Raw genomic sequence first — 20,492 nt, 5'->3', positions numbered from 1 at the left:
TGTAGGAGTTGTTCCCCATGTAGATGTATTTCTGATGTATTTGTGGGGAGGAAGGTGATCTCCGTGTCTTACTCTTCCGCCATCTTGAAGGTCTCGGCCATTCTCATGCTTTTAAATGGGTTTGATGGCTTCCTGTTGCATTTATGTTATTGTTCATTGTCTTCAGCATCGTGGCTTCCAAGCCTTACATGTTCTGATCCCCCACCTCCCTCTGACCCCATCTTGGAGCTCTTTATCTTTCCTTCCCTTCCCTCCCAAATTCCTGCTCTTCTCTGTTCTTCAGTGGCCAGTACTGCCCCCACGCACCCCACCCAACCTGTGCCTCATGCAGATCCCACATCCTCTGCCCAGGAAGTACTGCACAGCGAGCTGGCCTGCAAACCCTTGTTTCCATCCAAGTCAAGATAAGGAGCTTAGACCAGAGCATGAATCGACCCCTCATGGAACATGCTGCCTGATTCAGCTGGCATATTTTTGTAGCAGGACCTACTCTCTGAAGGAGCAGTGCACACACACATGCACACACACACGTGTGTGTGCGTGCATGCATGCACCTTATACCTCCAGGCATATTTGACTTTAAATGAGAGAGGCAAAACCTTAAAACTTTTAGGAGACAATATAGAGGAATATCATTCTGGCTTTTAGTGTAGGGAAGAATTACTTAAACTTTCCATCTTAATACACACACAAAACTCAAACAATAATAGAAAAGATTGATAAATTTGACCATATTAAAACTGAGAACTTCTGTTCATCAAAAGACCACATAAAGAGAATCAAATAAGCCACAAACTGGGAGAAGCTATAACTGACATAGGATTAGTACCTAAAACCTATCAAGAATGCCTTTGGATCAGAAAGAAAAAGATAGACAACCCCATAACAAAATGGGCAGTAGAATTGAAAAGACACTAGAAGAGACAACGTGAGTGGCCAGCAGATAGGACAAGGTGATCAGTCTATTGTAATTAGAGATATGCAAGTTAAAACCATAAGGTTTCATACGGGCCAGATTAGTAAAAATGTGAACATCTAGGAGTATTAAGTATTGGTGAGGATTTGCAGCAGTCAAATGGGAGGATAAATTTGTTCAACTACTTTGAAAGATTATTTGGTATTATTTAGAAAAGCTTCAGATGACCATATCCTCTGACCTGGCAGTTCTCATGGGTGCATACACATGTACATATATGCACACACATTAATACACACTCATACACATACACCCACACCCCTCATGCTTACACATATACACAAAAACACATACATGTATGTACTTGCACTACACACATGCATGTACACACATATATATACCAACACAGAAACACACACATAAATGCACATATATACACACGAACATACATAATACTTTATATATACATATGTGTACCAGGAGATGGGTGAGAAAGGTCATATAAGAAATGTCTGGAATAATGAAAATTGGCAATAGTCCAGCTGTCCATCAACAATAGATAGATAAATACATTTTGGTATATTCATATGATGGAATTCATGTTGAAGTGAAAATGAATGAATTATAGCTTCATGCCAAAAAAACCCACTCACGGGTGAAAAACAATATGGAGTGAAAAAAATAAGTTGCAGTAGAATATATGCAGTATAATTCCATCTTGATAAAGTTTGAAAACATACAAAGCTGAAGAATATACTTTTTAGGGATGCATACATATGGTAAGACTATAAAGAAAAGGATATGAGAGATGCATAGTTCCAAATGGTGGTTCCCTCAGTGGGAAGGGAAGAGATGGGAAGGGGTACATGGGGGATGCCAGAAGTAAGGGTAATACTGATTTTCTTAAACTGAGTGATGGGAACTCAGGTGTTCTTTATATTACTATATATACTGCCTGATAAATATATCTTTATAAATAGTAGTTCCTATCTACTTGATATTTGATAATAAAAACAGTACCAGTAGGAGGAGAGAGTAACCTTCCTGGTAGAAGGTATTTAGTATACAGTTGGGGTTGGAGAAGGAATGAGAAGAGAGACACTCTTTTCTAAACCAGGGAGATAAAAATGAAAAGTAGGAAAAGGAGAAGGATGGTTTTAATAATGGCACTAAAATCCTACTTTGGACAACCTGAGAACTAGAAGGATAAAAGTTGCTGAAGATTTGCCAAATTGGGTATTGGTTTAATTATCTGATTACTTTTTTTTGTTTGTTTTGGTATTTATTTACTTATTTTGGCTGCCCTGGGTCTTAGTTGCCTCATACGGGATCTTCGCTGTGGTGTGCAGAATCTTTCGTTGCGGCATGCAGACTTTCTTAGTTGCAGCATGCTGAGTCTTAGTTGCAGCATGCATGCAAGATCTTGTTCCCCAACCAGGGATCAAACCCAGACCCCCTGCATTGGGAGCGTGGAGTCTTACCCACTGGACCACCAGGGAAGTCCCTGACTACTTTTGTTTTTAAACACCTGGAAATTCAGGTGGGCTCTTGTTTTGTGGTAGACTTAATATCCAAAGAGCTGAGATGACTCATCGTGTTTTGAAAACGCCACAGTTTAGCAGAGAAGCAAAAGTAATGGTTCTATTTGGATTAAAGCTCTTTAGAGATTTTTTTATATATATATTTTAATTTTATTTATTTATTTGGTTGCTCTGGGTCTTAGTTGTGGCTTACTGGCTCCTTAGTTTTGGCAGTTGGGCTCCTTAGTTGCAGCATGCATGTGGGATCTATTTCCCTGACCAGGGATCGAACCTGGGCCCCCTGTATTGGGAGCGTGGTGTCTTACCCACTGGACCACCAGAGAAGTCCCTCTTTAGAGATTTTTGATGCTGCTGTCCCTTGGCTTTTCCAGCCCAGCCCTCAGAGGATGTTTTGTTTTCTGAGCGCCCATGCCTGCAACTGTGAGCTGTCCCATGTGGACGGTGGGCCCTCACAGTTCAAAAAGCGTGCCTTGCATAGGTTTTGGTAGCACAGAATTTAGCATATGCTTTCAACTCATTTATAACATAACTTAGCATGTTTTTCAATGTAATTTATTCACTAGCAGTCTTAATGAAATGGGCTGATGTGACTAAACATGGTGTGGTGTGAAGAATATTCAACCACTGAGGACTTATGAACCTGCCTTTCTAGCCTGGCTCTGCCTTGATGCTATTTTGAGCAAGTCAGCTTACACTCTGAGCCTTGTTTGCATTGCGAGGGGATTGCCGAGGTCTTAAAGGATCCATTCAGCTTGAAAAGTTCATGATTCCATGATCGACTACTATATTTAGGGAAGATTTCCAGATGGAAAAATATGACTTTCAAAAAGGGTAAATATCAGTAAAACACCGAATTCTGCATTGGGAGTGAGACCAAAAAATTCCTAGAGACAGACATCTCGATCCTCATGAGTTTTTTTAAAAAGTTGTTTGTTTGTTTGTTTGTTTGTTGAAGATTTCATTTTTTTTTAAAGAGCAGTTTTAGGTTCACAGCAAAAGTGAGAGGAAGGTACAGCGATTTTGCACATACTCCCTGCCACCACCCATGCTTAGCCTCACCCATTGTTAACATCCCCACTAGAGCAGTACATTTGTTAGAACGAATGAACCTGTGCTGACACAGCATTGTCACCCACAGTTTGTAGGTCACTTTGGGGGTTCACCTTTGGTGTTGTGCTGTCTGCGGTTTTGTCTCATGAATTTTTAATCACCGTGAATCTGCATGGCACCAGGGCAGTTCCTGCTCTGTTACATATAGCATGGCAGGGACCTAGCAAAGGAGGAGGTACAAGGTCGGCACTGGATACGTATGTGTTGTACCATCTATACTGGCTTAGTGCTTGCTACTCAGAGTGTGGTTAGGCCTGGCCCCCCCGGGAACCATGCAGAAGCTCAGCGGAGGCACCCCCAACCCCAGCCCTGCTGGACAGTGCCTACATCTTAACGAGATACCCCATCACGCGTGTATCATCCCCATTCCTTTCTCTCTGTCATCACAGAGAGAACCTTTCACTCTTGTCTGACCTAATGCTTGAGAGCTTGAAAATGGATCTGCAGAGCTTGAAATTAGAGTCTCCAAAGCCTTTTCTGCCGGGAGAGACTCACCTGGGTTTTCTAACCTCTCCCTGAATTAACTACAGAAGTGATTCCCATGGCATTTCAGCAGCTGTCTCTTTAGAGTTGATTTCTGTCTCTTGGGGCTTGGCCAAAAGGAGGGGGAAAAAAACCTTCACAGCTTGGCTCACCTCACAGTTCTTAATAGAAGATTTTGTTTCTCAGTTTTACTAGCTAGGAGAATTTTTCATTCTTTTGATCACTTTGCCTTTCCTGTTCCTTGTCCTTTGTAGGCAGATTTGATTGAATTCTAATTTGCATCAGATACTTGGGCTCTTAAATTAGCCATTAAACGCTCCTTTCTTTGCTATTTTATCTCTTGCAGTTTTCCAGTGCACTTACTAATATGTTTCTGATTCATTTTAAAAGGGATCTTGCTCTCTGTTCAGGTCTTGTATTTCAAAATAAATCATATCATAGCAGAGTTTTAAAACAGACACATAAAATAATTTATTCTTAGGAAAACTTTAAAATCTTTATGCTACATAGTTGTACATATTGTCATTTTATTCTCAAATTTATAACTTTTTAACCTTTACTGTAGAGAAGAACAGCTGCCACTTTACTGTTGTTGTAATAAGTATCATTTTTACTTTTACCCATGCTTGGAATGTGTCAGGTAAATAGTAAAAGCACATAGACAAGAAATCCTAGAGCCAGGTTGTATGGAAGACAACAAATGCCTAATAATATTGCTATGAGATAACCTAAAATCTCTGAGAAATGGTTTTCTTCTTTTATTGTCTATTCATTTTTAAGTCATATTCCATATGAAGGAGCGTGACCCTTTAAAGTAAGCAGCTTCTAACATCTACCCTTCTGAAACTCTTCCAAAAAATTGCAGAGGAAGGAACACTCCCAAGCTCATTTTCTGAGGCCAACATCACCCTGATACCAAAACCAGATAAAAATGTCACAGAAAAAGAAAACTACAGGCCAATATCACTGATAAACATAGATGCAAAAATCCTCAACAAAATACTAGCAAACTGTATCCAACAACACATTGAAAAGATCATACACTATGATCAAGTGGGATTTATCCCAGGGATGCAAGGATTTTTCAATATCTGCAAATCAATCAGTGTGATACACCACATCAACAAATTGAAGAATAAAAGGAATATGATCATCTCAATAGATGCAGAAAATGTTTGACAAAATTCAACACCCATTTATGATAAAAAAAACTCTCCAGAAAGCGGGCATAGAGGGAACCTACCTCAACATAATAAAGGCCATATATGACAAACCCACAGCAAACATCATTTTCAGTGGTGAAAAACTGAAAGCAGTTCCTCTAAGATCAGGAACAAGACAGGGATGTCCCCGCTTGTCACTATTATTCAACATAATTTTGGAAGTCGTAGCCACGGCAATCAGAGAAGAAGAAGAAATAAAAGGAATCCAAATTGAAAAAGAAGTAAAACTGTCACTGTTGGCAGATGACGTGATACTATACATAGAAAATGCTAAAGATGCTACCAGAAAACTACTAAAGCTCATCAATGAATTTGGTAAAGTTGTAGGATACAAAATTAATGCACAGAAATCTCTTGCATCCCTATACACTAACAATGAAAGATCAGAAAGAGAAATCAAGGACACAATCCCATTTACCTTCACATCAAAAAGAGTAAAATACCTAGGAATGAACCTACCTAAGGAGGCAAAAGACCTGTACTCAGAAAAGTACAAGATACTGATGAAAGAAACAGAAGATGACACAAAAAGATGCAGAGATATACCATGTTCTTGGACTGGAAGAATCAATATTGTAAAAATGACTGTACTACCCAAAGCAATCTACAGATTCAATGCAATCCCTATCAAATTACCAATGGCATTTTTCACAGAACTAGAACAAACAAATCTTAAAATTTGTATGGAGACACAAAACACCCTGCATAGCCAAAGCAGTCTTGAGGAAGAAAAATGGAGCTGGAGGAATCAGGCTCCCCGACTTTAGACTATACTACAAAGCTACATTAATCAAGACAGTATGGTACTGGCACAAAAACAGAAATATAAATCAATGGAACAGGATAAAAAGCCCAAGGATAAACCCACACACCTATGGTCACCTAATCTATGGCAAAGGAGGCAAGAATATACAATGGAGAAAAGACAGCCTCTTCAATAAGTGGTGCTGGGAAAACTGGACAGCTACATGTAAATGAATGAAATTAGAACATTCCCTAAAACCATACTCAAAAATAAACTCAAAATGGATTAAAGACCTAAATGAAAGGCCAGATACTATAAAACTCTTAGGGGAAAACGTAGGCAGAACACTCTGACATAAATCGCAGCAAGATCTTTTTAGATCCACCTCCTAGGATAATGAAATAAACACAAAAATAAACAAATGGGACCTAATGAAACTTAAAAGCTTTTGCACAGCAAAGAAAACCATAAACAAAATGAAAAAACAACCCTCAAATGGGAGAAAACATTTGCAAATGAAGCAACCAACAAGGGATTAATCTCCAAAATATACAAACCGCTCATGCAGCTCCATATCAAAAAAAACAACCCAATCAAAAAAATGGGCAGAAGATCTAAATAGATGTTTCTCCAAAGAAGACATACTGGCAGCTCAAAAGCACATGAAAAGATGCTCAACATCACTAATTATTAGAGAAATGCAAATCAAAACTACAATGAGGTATTATTACCTCACACCAGTTGGAATGGCCATCATCAAAAAAATTTACAAACAATAAATGCTGAAGAGGATGTGGAGAAAAGGGAACCCTCCTACACTGTTGGTGGGGATGTAAATTGGTACAGCCACTATGGAGAACAGTATGGAGGTTCCTTAAAAAAAAATAGGGTGCCATATGATCCAGCAATCTCACTCCTGGGCATATATCCAGAGAAAACCATAATTTGAAAAGATACATGCACCCCAGTGTTCACTGCAGCACTATTTACAATAGCCAGGACATGGAAGCAACCTAAATGTCTTGTCAACAGAGGAATGGATAAAGAAGATGTGGTACATATATGCAATGGAATATTACTCAGCCATAAAAGAGAATAAAATAATGCCATTTGCATCAACATGGATGGACCTAGAGATTGTCATACTGAGTGAAGTAAGACAGAGAAGGACAAATATCATATGATATCACTTATATGTGGAATCTAAAAAAAGCATACAAATGAACTTATCTACGGAACAGAAATAGAGTTACACATGTAAAAAACAAACTTCTGGTTACCAGGGGGGAGAGGGATAAATTGGGAGATTGGGATTGACACATGTACAGTACTATGTATAAAATAGGTAATAAGGACCTACTGTATAGCACAGGGAACTCTACTCAATACTCTGTAAAGACCTATATGGGAAAAGAATCCAAAAAAGAGAGGAGATATATATATATATATATATATATATATATATGATTCACTTTGCTGTACACCTGAAACTAACACAACATTGTAAATCAACTATACGCCAATAAAAAATAAGCAGCTTCTATCTGCTTCAAGTTTTTAACTTTCAGATGCTAATGGAACCAGCTAGAAATATTTCATCTATATAAATATATGACTAAATATCACTTAACAGATTTTGGTGTATACACACAAAATCTGTTCATAGAATTTTGTCTTAACTCTTGATTTTCATCTCTGCTAATGAGTCACAAATTCCTCTGGACGCCCCCGTTTCAGCTTCTGTGCAATGTAACAAGCTATTTTAACTCTATATTATGTCTTTTGTAACCTTACAAATTACGTAGTATAATTGTTCATTTATACCATCAATGTTTGTTTAGATTTAACCATATTTTTGTCATTTGTTTATTCTCTGTTTGGTCTCGGATCTTCCCTCTGAGATAATTACCTTTTCTTTTGAAGTGTAAATGTATCCTTGTTTAGAAAGACTTCTTCTGTTGGTATAACCACTTTTTTAAAATCTGAAAATGTCCTTATTTTAACAAATGGAGAGTATTGCTGTTTATTCAAATCTAGGTGTCAGTGTCTTCTCTCAGCACTTTGAAGATGTTATTTCATTGTCAGTTGGCCCCTAGTTCTGTGAAGTAGTTATCTCATGGTGTAATTGCCATTCCTTTTCTCTGACTGCCTGTACAATTTCTCTTTGTCTTTGGTGTTCTGTGGTATCATCATGTGTGTAGGTATGGGTTTTTTAAGAAAAATTCACCTGGTTTGGGATTCTTTGTCTTCCTGAATTCAAGGATTCATGTCTCCTACTGTTTTGGACAGTTCTTAGCACTGTCTCTTTGAATATTGTCTCTGCTCAATTCCCTCCATTACTGTTTTTTAAAACTTTGATCAAATATGTGTTGGACTCATTCTGTGTTCATATCTCTTCTCTTTTTTACATTTCTCCTCTTTTTGTTTCTCTGTGCTACATTCTGAGTAATTTCCAGGTCTGTCCCCCAGTCCACTAAATCTCTCTTCAGCTGTGTCTAAATTGCTATTTATTTTTTATTACATATTGTATATTGAGTTTAAAAATTTTAATTATTATATTGTTCATTTCTAAATATTCTTTTGGTTTTTCAAATCTTTCTGACCATTTTTCATAGCCTCTTGCTCCTTACTCATGTTTTCAGTCCCTTCTTTATTATTTTAAATGAATTAAACACACTTTCAAAAATGTATCCTATAATTCCAATATCTGAAGTCCTTACAGATCTGATACTGTTTGTGTGGGTTTCTTCTTTTTTACTTTTGGGGGAGGTTTCTCTTGACTCTTTTTCATAATACCTTATTTCTTAGGTGTTTTGTAATTTTTAACTTTGCAGTCATGCTTGAGCACCAGGCTGTCTGGTGCGGTGTCCCTCTAAGCTCTCTGTTTCAGTGTTCCTCTAGGACCTGTGCCCTGGGCCTTCATCAGGGGTCTGGGCCATCACATTTCCTGCCTCTCTATACAGTGTATCTGAATTACAGATGGAGATACCTAAGCCACTTAAATGATAGTGACAGCTGTCACAAGGATGAAGAATATGAAAGTTTGAGAGGATGATGGGATGCTTTTGGCACGTATCAGAACTTGGTCCTCAGACACCATTCATTCATTCATTGATGTATTCATTCACTTAACAGATGTTTATCGAGCTCTTAGTATAGGTCACTCACTGTGCTAGGCACTGGGGAAACAGATCAACAGTTTCTGTCCTCAAGAATCTCAGAGTATAAGGAGCAGACAGTTCATTTCAGTGGGGCACGATCAGGGATGGGACAGGTAGAACCTAGGGAGAGGCACTAACCCAGCTTTGGAGTATTGAGGAGGGAGGTAGTATCTGTGCTGCATCTGCAGGGCCGGTAGGAGTAATCCAGGTGGAGAGCCTGGGAAGGGCATCCCAGGCAGAGAGAGAAGAATGTGCCAAACACCAAGCCACAGAGAATCTGGGTAGCTCATTCGGCCAGAGCATAGTTGGGAAGGCGTGAGAGTGGAGCAGGGAATGATGAGAGGAGAGCCTGGAGGTAGTCTGAGGTCTGGATGGGGAAGGTCCTATAACTAGGGAACTGCTGAACCCTCTTCCCTGGGTAGTGGTGATGCTGTCAGAGTGGCCACGATCATTCCTCGTAAGAGCCAACTCTTATGGAAGAAAAAGGACATGGGCTTGGGGGTCAAGGCAGGCTTATGCACGGATTCCAGCTCCACCTCTGTCCGGGTGATCATGTAATTGATTTAGTTACCTGCTCTGAGCCTCTCTTTCTCATGTGATAAGTGAGAGAGAACAGGCAAGACAGGCCCGTAAGGCCTCTTCCATTTATAGTGTTCTGTGGTGTTGCTAGAAAGTAAGAGAAACGTGTCAGTGTGCACACGCGCACACACACACGCACGCGCTTAAGTAAAAGTGGTGCTCAAATTTACGACTATTCACAGGTATTACGCTGACAGTAACTGTGGCAATTTCTGACTTCCAGTTGGTTGTTTAACTTCTAACCGTGAATCGTGGCTGTTCACAGTGAGTGGATATCTGTTGATTGAGGATATTTTTATATCTGAAACAAAATGTTAGCAGTATGACTTTCATTGCCTTGCAGCTAAACTCAGCTGTTGTTTTCTTTGTAGATGAGCTCCCTCTGGAACAGCACAACCTTTCTTTATCCTCCTTGGAGTTCATGCCAAGGGAAAGCACCGTGCACGGCACTGCACACGTGGCCTTAACAGAAACCACTCCAGGGTCCCAGCAAAGCAGTTCTCTCCACGTGAGATCATCTCCATCTGCCAGTACTTTTGATACAAACTTTTTTAACCAAGGAAAATGGACCCAAAGTACAGCAGATCACAGCATCTTTGTGGCAAATTATGTGTCAGTGACAAGCAACGAGGTCATAGATGATGATGAAATGGATAACTTTTTGCCAGAGACTTCCTGGACCACTTCCCGCGTGGTTTCTCCCATACGATGCGTCACACTCGGTCTGCCAGGGCTGCACAAAGAAACGTTAGACTCCGTGCCCACTCCATCGTTACCCATCATTTCTTTACAAGATGAAGAAGTGACATCAGCCTGGCAAAACACAGTGCAACAACCAACAATGTCTGCTGAATCCCCCAATCATTTCAGTGCTTTTCGGTCAGCTTTTCCCACCTCCAAGGGCATAATTCCAACTCCTAGTAGGAACTTGGTGTTTTATCCTACTGACACGTACGGGCACGTTTCAAGTAGGACTTTGCCGGAGATCATGGCTTCAGGAGCAGAGGGCACAGAAACCCTCCTTCTCAGCTCGCAGTATTCCGAGCCTCGACCACCACGTGATGGTGTTACTCGGCAGCCTGCTCCCCCGTCAGGGCAGGTCTTGCCTCCTCCAGAGGATGCTCTGGCTGCAGGTACAGACAGATACTCTGATGTGACTACTCCTTTGGGTCGAAGTCTGGATGAAACCGTCTCTCCAGGCACACACCGCTCTGCGGCTGTGTCCCAGACGGCCCTTGCCTTTGGCAGCAGCAGTGCACGTTTGGCTTTGTTTTCAACTCCTCTTGTGTCTGGATTGTTCTCTACTCAATCAGCCGGTGTTTCATATAACCCCTGTCTTCCCGCCAGCTCCATTGAGGCATCAGAACTGCCTGGCCATTCAGTGGTCCCAAGTCGTGCGGGTGACACTCACGTCTGGAGCCCAGTGTTTTCGTTCAGACCATACACGTGGTGCGTGTCCTGCACTGCGGTGTCGCCTCGGCACGTGCTGTCAGCGAGCCTCACGGAGAAGGACGTGGGGTCGGGGGATGGTGCTGAGACCCTGTCCCTGACCCTCTCAGAAGTGAGCAGCATCTCTCCACCGAGCAGCGTCACGGTGGACTTCTCTGAATTTGACGAAGGCCCGCAAGAATTTCATACACTTTTCCCCTCAAGACCGATGGTTCCCCTCTCTTCTCCATCTGTGGAAATCTCAGCAACGAGCGTCGCTATTTCAGCTGAGGGGGGAAAGAGTAGTGTGATGACCACACAGATATACCCTCCCCAGGGCCACCTCTCTGTGCCCGTGTCACCTGACGCTGCTGCTTTTGCCTCTTCCTCTGTCACCAAAACTCAAGTAATGCCATCCAGTGTGACAGCTGTGCTTTCCTCGGTCACCCCAGGTGGTCTCCTTGACTCTTCTTTCCCCATCACAGCAAACAAAAACACCCCATCGCTTGCTGTCAGAGGCCCAGGTCTTCTTACGTCTTACAGTTTGGACCTGTCGGCACAGCCTTCGCTTTTTCCTGACCGAGAACCTGCCAGTTTTTCCCAACGTGAAAGTGCAAGTATTTGGGATTTTACATCCAGCTTTTTCTCCACTCCACCGCTGGAATTCAGCAGCTGGGTCTCTCCATCTTCAGAAGTGCTTGCTTCTCCGTCTCCGAGCTCAAGTGATCTGTCCACCTTCATTTCTCAGGCATTTTCTACCTTGGTTGAGACACTTTCGTTGACCAACTCTATCAATTCTCGGTCACCTCAGCTTTCTGTTCCCAATTCCACAAACCTTGAATTTTCTCAGCTCTGGCCAAGCTCAGACCTTCCTTTAAGCACCTTCACTTTTCTCCCTAGTTACTCTGAAATGTCACTACTCTCCAGCTTTCCCTCCAGTTCTCCAGAGTTTTCTGAAGCACCCACAGTGTCACCCACAGATGCCGAAGCTCATTTTACCTCAGCTTTCACTGCAACTACCTCCTATTTTGAGTTTTCACTCGTGTCCCGTGAATCTGCAGCCACCACACTGGCGCCCTCCAGCTCTGAGCCCATTTGGACTGCTGTTCCTACTACACCCGTTTTAACTGAATCTGCTGTCTTTTCAACCCTGACACCTTCTGATGATGGTATCAGTGCTATGAACAGTCCCATGTCCGTCTTACCCTCTTTCTCTGAAGTCAACCCTGTCACCACAGTGCTGGTCAGCACTGGGTACCTGCCATCAGCATCATCGTTTCTTCCTGAGGTGATCCGCTCGCCTCTGCCTACAGAGCCAGATGGTACGCGTGGCCCATCATTCACACCCACAGATTTACCGAGGAACACCTCCACTGAACCGAGCACATCTGATAGCAGTGCTGTCCCTGAGAATTCTGTTCCCACCACCCTGAACAGCAGAACCGTGAGTCAGAATCGCCATGAGGGCAGCACGGTTCTCCTCCCGCCATCCCTTCATCCCGTGACCACCCCCGCTCCCGAAGCGACGGTTCATACTCCAGCGCTGGTCACCACCAAGTCGCCGTATGTGTGTGATATTACGGTTCCTGATGCCTATTTGATCACAACTGGTAAGGCCCTGCTTCACATCACTTCTCTTGGTTAGGGTGATCTTCCAAAAGCGTTTATACGAAATGCTTATGTGATATATAGCATCGTGGCAAAGAGTGTAGGCTTTGGACCCAGACAACTCCTGGGTTGTAGTCCTCACTGCTTTGCCAGCTCCCATGAGTTCTCCAGACAGTTAGACAGTTAGGCTTCTGTAAGCCTCAGTTTCCTCAACTATTAAGCAGGGATGATGGTGCCACCTACTTCTTTGGGTTATTATAAAGATTTAAATGCATCAGTGCATATAAAATATTTAACCCAGTGCCCAGCATATAAGACGCGCCCACAAAATATTAGAAATTAGTAGCAATGAAAACAAAGGAGAGATTTAAATGAGCCTTAGAAATGTTTGCTAGGATGTTTGTCTTTGGAGCTCATGACCCATTGGATGCGTCGATGACACGGTTAAAGCAAAACGCCTTCACGTTTCGTTCAAGCAGTTAGTTGGGCAAATGTGTAAGGGCCCCCGTTGCAATTTCTTACTAATTTACTGTTCTGACTTTTCCTGGAAAAGAGGGGGCACTTTGTTCTTATATAGTCCTGTAAATGTCACTTGGAGCAGAGGGACATGGAGTGGCTCAGTATCCTCTGAATTGGGTCACAGACTTCAACCTTCTCCCCAGCCTGCAGTCCGAGTCACCAGCCGACAGGCAGCAGCTTCCCTTGCAGCTGCCGGCTGCTTTAGTCACATGAAACTGGAATACCTTTGATGTCATGTCTGAACAAGTCTGGTGACTGTGGCCCCTTGATCAGACTCTCCCACTCGTTCCTCCTGAGAAGTGCCAAGTTGCGCATAAAGTCGGTGCCCTGTTAATATGTACTTAAGTACAGCATGTGGTTGATCAGTAACCTGGCTCTGTGTATTGGTGTCGATGGGGATGGGGGACAGAAAGGAAGAAGGAGGAGAAGGTGGCAGGAGAGGTGGAGCAGGAATGCAACGGACGGACAGGGAAGGTGGAAGGGAGGAGGGAGGAGTATGCGCTGCGTCTTTCTTCTCCATGCTGAGACCAGGGAGGGCCGTGGATCCTCTGCCTGTTCATAATGACACTGAACTGATTTGCAGTGCTGGCGCGCAGAGCTGTGCAGGAGTACATCATTATGTCCATCAAAGAGGTGTTGAGGAGCCACTTCAACCGTGTGGTGGAGCTCAAGGTGGGTGCCTGCGGCACGGAAGTCTGGTGGGGGAGTCCGAGTCGAATGCACATCATAACGGGAGTGGGACATTTGCTTTCCTCTCTCCCCTCCCTTCTTCTGGTGGACACCTACTCATCCTTTGGATCTCTGCTCAAACATTGCTTCTCCAGGGAAGCCCCTTCTGACCCCAGATGAGGCCAGGTTTAGTCCATCACGGGGATGTGCTGGCAGAGCTGGAACAAAGGGCTCTAAGACCAGAGTTTGGGGTGATGACCTAATGATCTCGCTTCCCTTAATTTACATGGAAGGGCTTGGATTAGAGTTTAGAGTGAGTGCATATGTATGTTTCTGTACGTCGAGTGAGATAGAGATAGATTTCTAGATGTTTTTTGCTGGACGTCTGCCGGTGCCTTCTCTCTCCTGATAAGCTCGGAAAGCCCCGCTTTAGGCCTGCACCATCCCGAACAGAGCCACGAGCCACGTGTGGCTGTTGAGCATGTGCAGTGGGGCTTGTTCCAAGTGAGATGTGCTGTCAGTGCAAAATACACACCAGATTTCAAAGACTTAGTGCAAAAAGGAATGTAAAATAGCTCAATAATTTTTTGCATTGCCTACAATTGAAATGACATGTCAGATATGTTGGGTTAAGTAAAATGTTTTTAAAATTAGTTTCACCTGTTTCTTTTTATTTTTTCTTAATGTGGCCACTAGAAATTTAAAAATTGCATATGTGGCTCACATGTTTCTTTTGGACAGCTCTACTTAGTAGAGTAAGTGCTCCTTTTTATGGGGGGAAGTACAGTAAAACACCTTGAATTCTCCTTAGTTCTTTATTCAGTTCGTATTATTGACTCTTCTTCTTTTTCACTGTCCTTGCTCTTGTAACTTTGTGCTGTTTTTGAGAAAGTTGACAGGTATGTAAGAGGCATAACTAAAATAAAATTTTAATTATCTCTGAAGCAATACCCCTTCATTTAAAACTATTTATTTTTTTAACTTGATGATTTTTCTACTCAGTATGATTTCCTTTAAGTTTGAATTATGGTACCCTCAAATTTAATAATTATCATCTTTTGCATTTTTTATTTTCATAGGTTTATGAACTGTTTGCTGACTTCACTTTTCTGGTAACATCTGGTCCCTTCGTTTACACAGCGATATCAGTCATAAATGTACTTATAAATAGTAAACTTGTTCGTGACCAGACTCCTTTAATCTTGGCTGTGAAACCCTCCTTCCTTATGCCAGAGTCCAGGTTCCAAGTTCAAACGGGTAAGAAAATTGAGCATAGTTATTTTGATTTGTAAATAGAATTTCACTTTATTTTTTGTGTTTCAAAATAATTTGGGGAGGATTATGTTAAAATTTGTTATTTAAATTTCAAAAAACTTCATAATTATGGAGAATTTCCAGCATATACAAAAGTACACAGAATAGTTTAATGCACCCCCAGGTACTCATTGTGTGGCTTCAAAATTTTTCAGCTCCTAGCCACTTCTGTTATATCTACACCCCCATCGACACTCCCTCCTCTCATGTTATTTTGATACGGCATCATGTTGTCTCATTCATAAATATTTCAGCCTATGCCTCTAAAAGATAAGACTATTAAACATATATACACATACACATAACATATGCACATACATACATATACATGCATACATACACATACATTTGTCCACAATATCATTATCACACCCCCTAAAATTAACAGTGATTCCTCAATGTCATTTAACTTTTTTTTTGGCCATGCTGCACAGCATGCGGCCTCTTAGTTCCCCGACCAGGGATCGAACCCATGCCCCCTGCAGTGGAAGCATGGAGTCTTAATCACTGGACCGCCAGGGAAGTCCCCTCATTTAACTTTTTATTATGGACTTTTTTAAACATATACAAAAGTAGAGAGAATAACATATTTAGCCCACCCATGCCCGTACAAACTTTAAAAATTATCAACATTTTCCCAATTTTGTTTCATCTATCTCACACAAACTTTTTTTGAGGAAGCTAGAGTGTTTTAAAACAATACCAGGTATCATGTCGTTTCACCCATAAATACTTAAGAATTCATCTCTAATGAATTTATTTCTATTTGAAATGTTTCAGTGTTGCATCTTTTGATGCTCCAATTATTATCTTAGATATTTTTCCATTTTAAAATGATACAAGTCACCTTCACCTTGTGTGTAGTCATTTGGTACAGTTGGCTTTCTACATTTCCATGATATGATACATATAAATAACACATCATAGACCCTCATACACTGTTGGTAGGAATGTAAATTGGTGCAGCCACTATGGAAAACAGAATAAAGGTTTCTCAAGAAACTAAAAATAGAACTACCATATGACCCAGCAGTTCCACTCTTGGGTATGTATCCAAAAAAACCCCCACTAATTTGAAAAGATACATGCACCCCAGTGTTCATAGCAGCATTATTTATAGTTGGCAAGACATGGGAACAACCCAAGTGCCCCTCAACAGATGAATGGATAAAGAAGATGTACACACACACGTGTACACACACACACACACACACACACACACACACACACAATGGGATACTACTCAGCCATAAAAAAAGAATGAAAATTTTGCCATTTGTAGCAACATGGGTGGACTTAGAGTGTATTATACTAAGTGAAATACGTCAGACAAAGACAAATACTGTATGATATCACTTATATGTGGAATCTAAAAAATAAAACAAGCTAGTGAATATAACAAAAAAGAAACAGACTCATAGATACAGAGAACAAACTAGTGGTTACCAGTGGAGAGAGGCAAGGGGGGAGGGGAAATATAGGGGTAGGGGATTAAGAGGTACAAACTACTATGTATAAAATAAATAAGCTTCAAGGATATATTGTACCATACAGGGGATATAGCCAATATTTTATAATAACTATGGATGGAGTATAACCTTTAAAAATTGTGAATCACTGTGTTATATACCTGAAACTTATATAATAATGTACATCAACTATATCTCAATTAAAAAATAATAACACATCATAGTACTTAATCCTGTACTATGGATCAGAGTTCATTGATTTACACACTATTTTGTCCCTCTCCTCGTTACTTCATACTAAAGAAACACCTTGTTCATGGGACTGTGATACTGTCCTTCTTTTCAGTACTGCAGTTTGTGCCTCAGAGTGTGGATACGGGCTTCTGCAACTTCACCCAGCGCATTGAGAAAGGCCTGATGATAGCTCTCTCTGAAGTGAGAAAACACCACCAGGGGACGTATAACCTCACGGTGCAGGTAAGAATAGCATTGAATGCAGAACAAGATGCTTTATCTTTTAAAGAGGAGCTAGTTTCATAATGTGTTGTTTAAGACACACTTAACTCTTACTAATTCCCTCCAGCAGAGGAGATTTAGTTCACATGGATTAGAAATCATCTCTTTCCATGGCATCGAGTCCACAGAGCATGAATAGGTTAAGTATATTTGAACATTGTAGAGGAGCCCAATAACCAGGGAGTTCAGATATGGTGAGCTGAAGAGAGATGAGCCTATGTAGGAAATGCAAGAATGTTCCAGAAAAGAACTTAAATATCAACTTCAAGTATCAACTTAAATATCCAATGAGGGAAATGCCTAAATACACTAGTGTTTCATATTATGGAATTTAGTTTCATGGAATACCATGAAATGCAGTTCTTCACTCTAAAAACAGAATATAGCTACTAATCAAAAGATAGGTTTTGTATGTATCATGTGGAAACTGCTGATATTTTTACGTTTCTTTGATATTTATCCCTCCATATTCTTTGTTCTCTCTCAAATTCATTTTAAGTAGATTTTGGTGATCCTGGATTCACCCTCCATATTTCTTATTTTTTCCATTTCTTTTTTAAATTCCCTATTTTTACAGATTTCTAAACCTTGTCCTCTAAGTTATTAATTTAGTCTTCAGATGTGTTCATTATGTTATCCAATCCCTCTATTGAATTTTCTTTTAGCCATCATTGTTTTTTCATTTTTATTTGCTCTTTTTTCATTGCAGCCTTTCCTGTTATGATGCAGGCTTATCTTGAATGATGATACAATATTTCCTTGAAAGTTTCTGGAGACATTAATTAGTATTTTCAATATGTTGTCTTCCATGTACTAAGTTGTCTCTGTTTTCTCTGCATTCTTTGCCACTGTTCTGTGTTGATCTTGGTCCTTGACCTTGGTGCTGTTAGGTTTCTGTAATCACCTGTAGACCATTGGTGGCTGTCTCTAGGAATGAGGAAGCAGGTGGTTAGTTTTGGCACCTTGTTCATCTTTCCACTTCAGCTGTAGAGTCTGTGTCTACATAAGCCTTGTCTCCTGATGGGAGGATTCATCGGAGCCCTGGGTACCAGGCAATGTGTGGTCATGGACAGGCAGCGTGGGCACCCCTGCCCGCCGTGTGAGATGAGGAGGCTGTACCCTGGGGATGGAGTTAGTGTGTTTTTCATGGCAGAGCTGCTCTTTCTTTCACTCTCTTTCCTTCTTTGTCTCTTGTGTGCACTGCGGTTAACTCCACCCACCTTCCTGCCTAGGAGGTCATGCCACAGTGGGTCTTCAGTCCTCTCAGTCAGGGAGCTCATCTTCTTCGGGCTCCTGGGGTGAAGGTGGAGCTGCTAGCACTTCAGAGTCGGCCTGGGTGTGAAGTCGGAAGGGAGCGAGGCAACCGACTCAGCTGTTGGCACTCAGTGTTTAATTAGTGACCCGGATCGCGGTCTCAGCTCCTGCAGATCTCTGCCCTGGAGGCCTCCTGGGGCCCCTGAGGGAGACCACTCTCAGTCTACTGTGGTCTGTGCCTGTGTGTGTTTGGGGTCTCGGTTCCCTCCGTTCTGGTTTGTATCAATGTGATCCCACCCTCTCTCCATCTTTCAGTAATTTGACAGAAGCTCTGGTTTTCTTCCGTTCTCAGTGCTGTTGTGGATTTATTCCCCTTTGTTCATCTTGTTGTTATTTCAGTGGGATTTGGGGTGGGAAAGAAAAGGGGAGGGACTAAATACCTGTGCTCACTTCCCCACTTAATGTAAAAAACATTTTCAATAAGCTAAGGGTTTAAGAGTGTTACAAAAGGGAACCAGGTTGTGAAGCCAATTACTCTTCCTTTAAAAATGCTCCTTTAAAAAAAACTTGGTGAGGGAAATTGTGAGAGCAAAATCCTAGTCAGGCTTTTGGCTAGACATTTTAATTTAGTTGAGAAGCCCGTTCTGATCTCTTCCTTTCAGATCTTGAACATCACCATGGGGTCTTCAAGGCCTGCTCCTCGCCGGGGCCCAGTGAACATCGTCTTTGCTGTCAGAGGCTCGCAGGGGTTTCTGAACGGGTCTGAAGTGAGTGAAATGCTGAGGAACTTGAGCGTGGTGGAGTTCAGTTTCTACCTGGGATACCCAGTGCTGCAGATTGCCGAACGTGAGTGCTGCTCTCCCGGGGACGTGGCTGCAAGTGCTTGTGTTGGTGGACCTCTTCTTTTCAAATAAAATAGCTAACAGAAATCTGGAATATAAATTGGAGCTTCTCAGATCATGCCAGGGTGGGCTTCCAGAACCCTCCTCTCCCACTGGGCTTGCTTTATTATTCTCTTTAGAGAGCCAAAGGCACTATCAAAGATTATACCGGTTCTGGAAAAGGTGAAACCAGAGAGACTGAGAACAGATTTGTGGTTTCCAGGGGTGAAGGATGCGAGGAAAGCAATTTTCGGGGGGGGGGCGGTGATGAGAATGTCTTGTATTTTTATTGTGGTGGTGGTTCCACACGTCCATGCATTTGTCAAAACGCATAAAACTGTACACCAGAAGGAGTGGGGCTCACTTAAAAAGAAAAAAGAAACAGAAATGAAAACAAACAAAACCTTCTTTCCTGGTGGAAGAGATTTAATTCACAGTACAAATGGAGTGGAGGTAGAGGAAACGTTTACTTCAAAATGTTTAAAATACAGTAGATTCCACCCCAAATACAGTAGATTCCAGAGTTGAAGTCAGGCAAAAAAGATATCAAATTCTTTTTCAGAATGGAGCAGCCAGAAGGTTTAATGGTTTTTGTCGTATTTTCGTGTACTGTTAATTAAATGGAAAGGAATAACTTGTAAAATGCAAAAGTAGATAGGGGTAAAATGGCTATTTACAAATAGCAACTTTCAGTGATAGATAGAAGATTGTCACTTTACCCTGCCTGAGTCATTGCTGGGAAATTCCAGGGCTCTGAGGTGCATGGTGTGAAAAATTCATTGCTCTGGAACAATGACATTTCAAGGGGAACTTACGGGTGAGCTCTCTGTGAAGTAGTGTCCCATCGTGTTACTTGAGTAAGCCCTTTCTTTCTTTTTTTCCCTCTTTCTCCCGGAGACTAAGGTGCTCAGGACCCTCCCACTGACCCTGCCTTCCCCTGAGCCTGGCACTTTGTTCTTCCATAGGCAGAGCTAATTAGTATAGGAGAGGCAGTGTGCTGTGACTTACCCAGTGCTCCCTAGAACACTCACCTTTCTGACTGTTGCAAACAGGTTTTTTATGTATCTTTCTCCCTT

General features: G+C 41.6%; 1 protein-coding gene across 3 annotated transcripts in view; it reads left to right on the top strand.

Moving 5' to 3' along the window:
* Positions 1 to 20,492, top strand: part of KIAA1549 (KIAA1549 ortholog) — a 151,989-nt gene that overhangs the window by 50,607 nt on the left and 80,890 nt on the right. For 2 of the 3 annotated variants that reach the window (XM_060107934.1, XM_060107933.1), the window contains exons 2-6: positions 10,130 to 12,796; positions 13,897 to 13,985; positions 15,062 to 15,239; positions 17,112 to 17,242; positions 19,174 to 19,381. In XM_060107934.1, coding sequence (XP_059963917.1) covers positions 10,180 to 12,796; positions 13,897 to 13,985; positions 15,062 to 15,239; positions 17,112 to 17,242; positions 19,174 to 19,381 — 3,223 coding nt within the window. In that variant the 5' untranslated portion in view covers positions 10,130 to 10,179. The remainder of the gene's footprint in view (positions 1 to 10,129; positions 12,797 to 13,896; positions 13,986 to 15,061; positions 15,240 to 17,111; positions 17,243 to 19,173; positions 19,382 to 20,492) is intronic. The other variant, XM_060107935.1, reaches the window with a different exon arrangement.

The sequence above is a fragment of the Mesoplodon densirostris genome, chromosome 9, assembly GCF_025265405.1.
Source record: "Mesoplodon densirostris isolate mMesDen1 chromosome 9, mMesDen1 primary haplotype, whole genome shotgun sequence".
In the NCBI taxonomy this organism is placed as follows: Eukaryota; Metazoa; Chordata; class Mammalia; order Artiodactyla; family Ziphiidae; genus Mesoplodon; species Mesoplodon densirostris.
The sequence above is the reverse complement of the archived record's forward strand: the minus strand, read 5'-3'. Positions and strand labels throughout refer to the sequence as shown.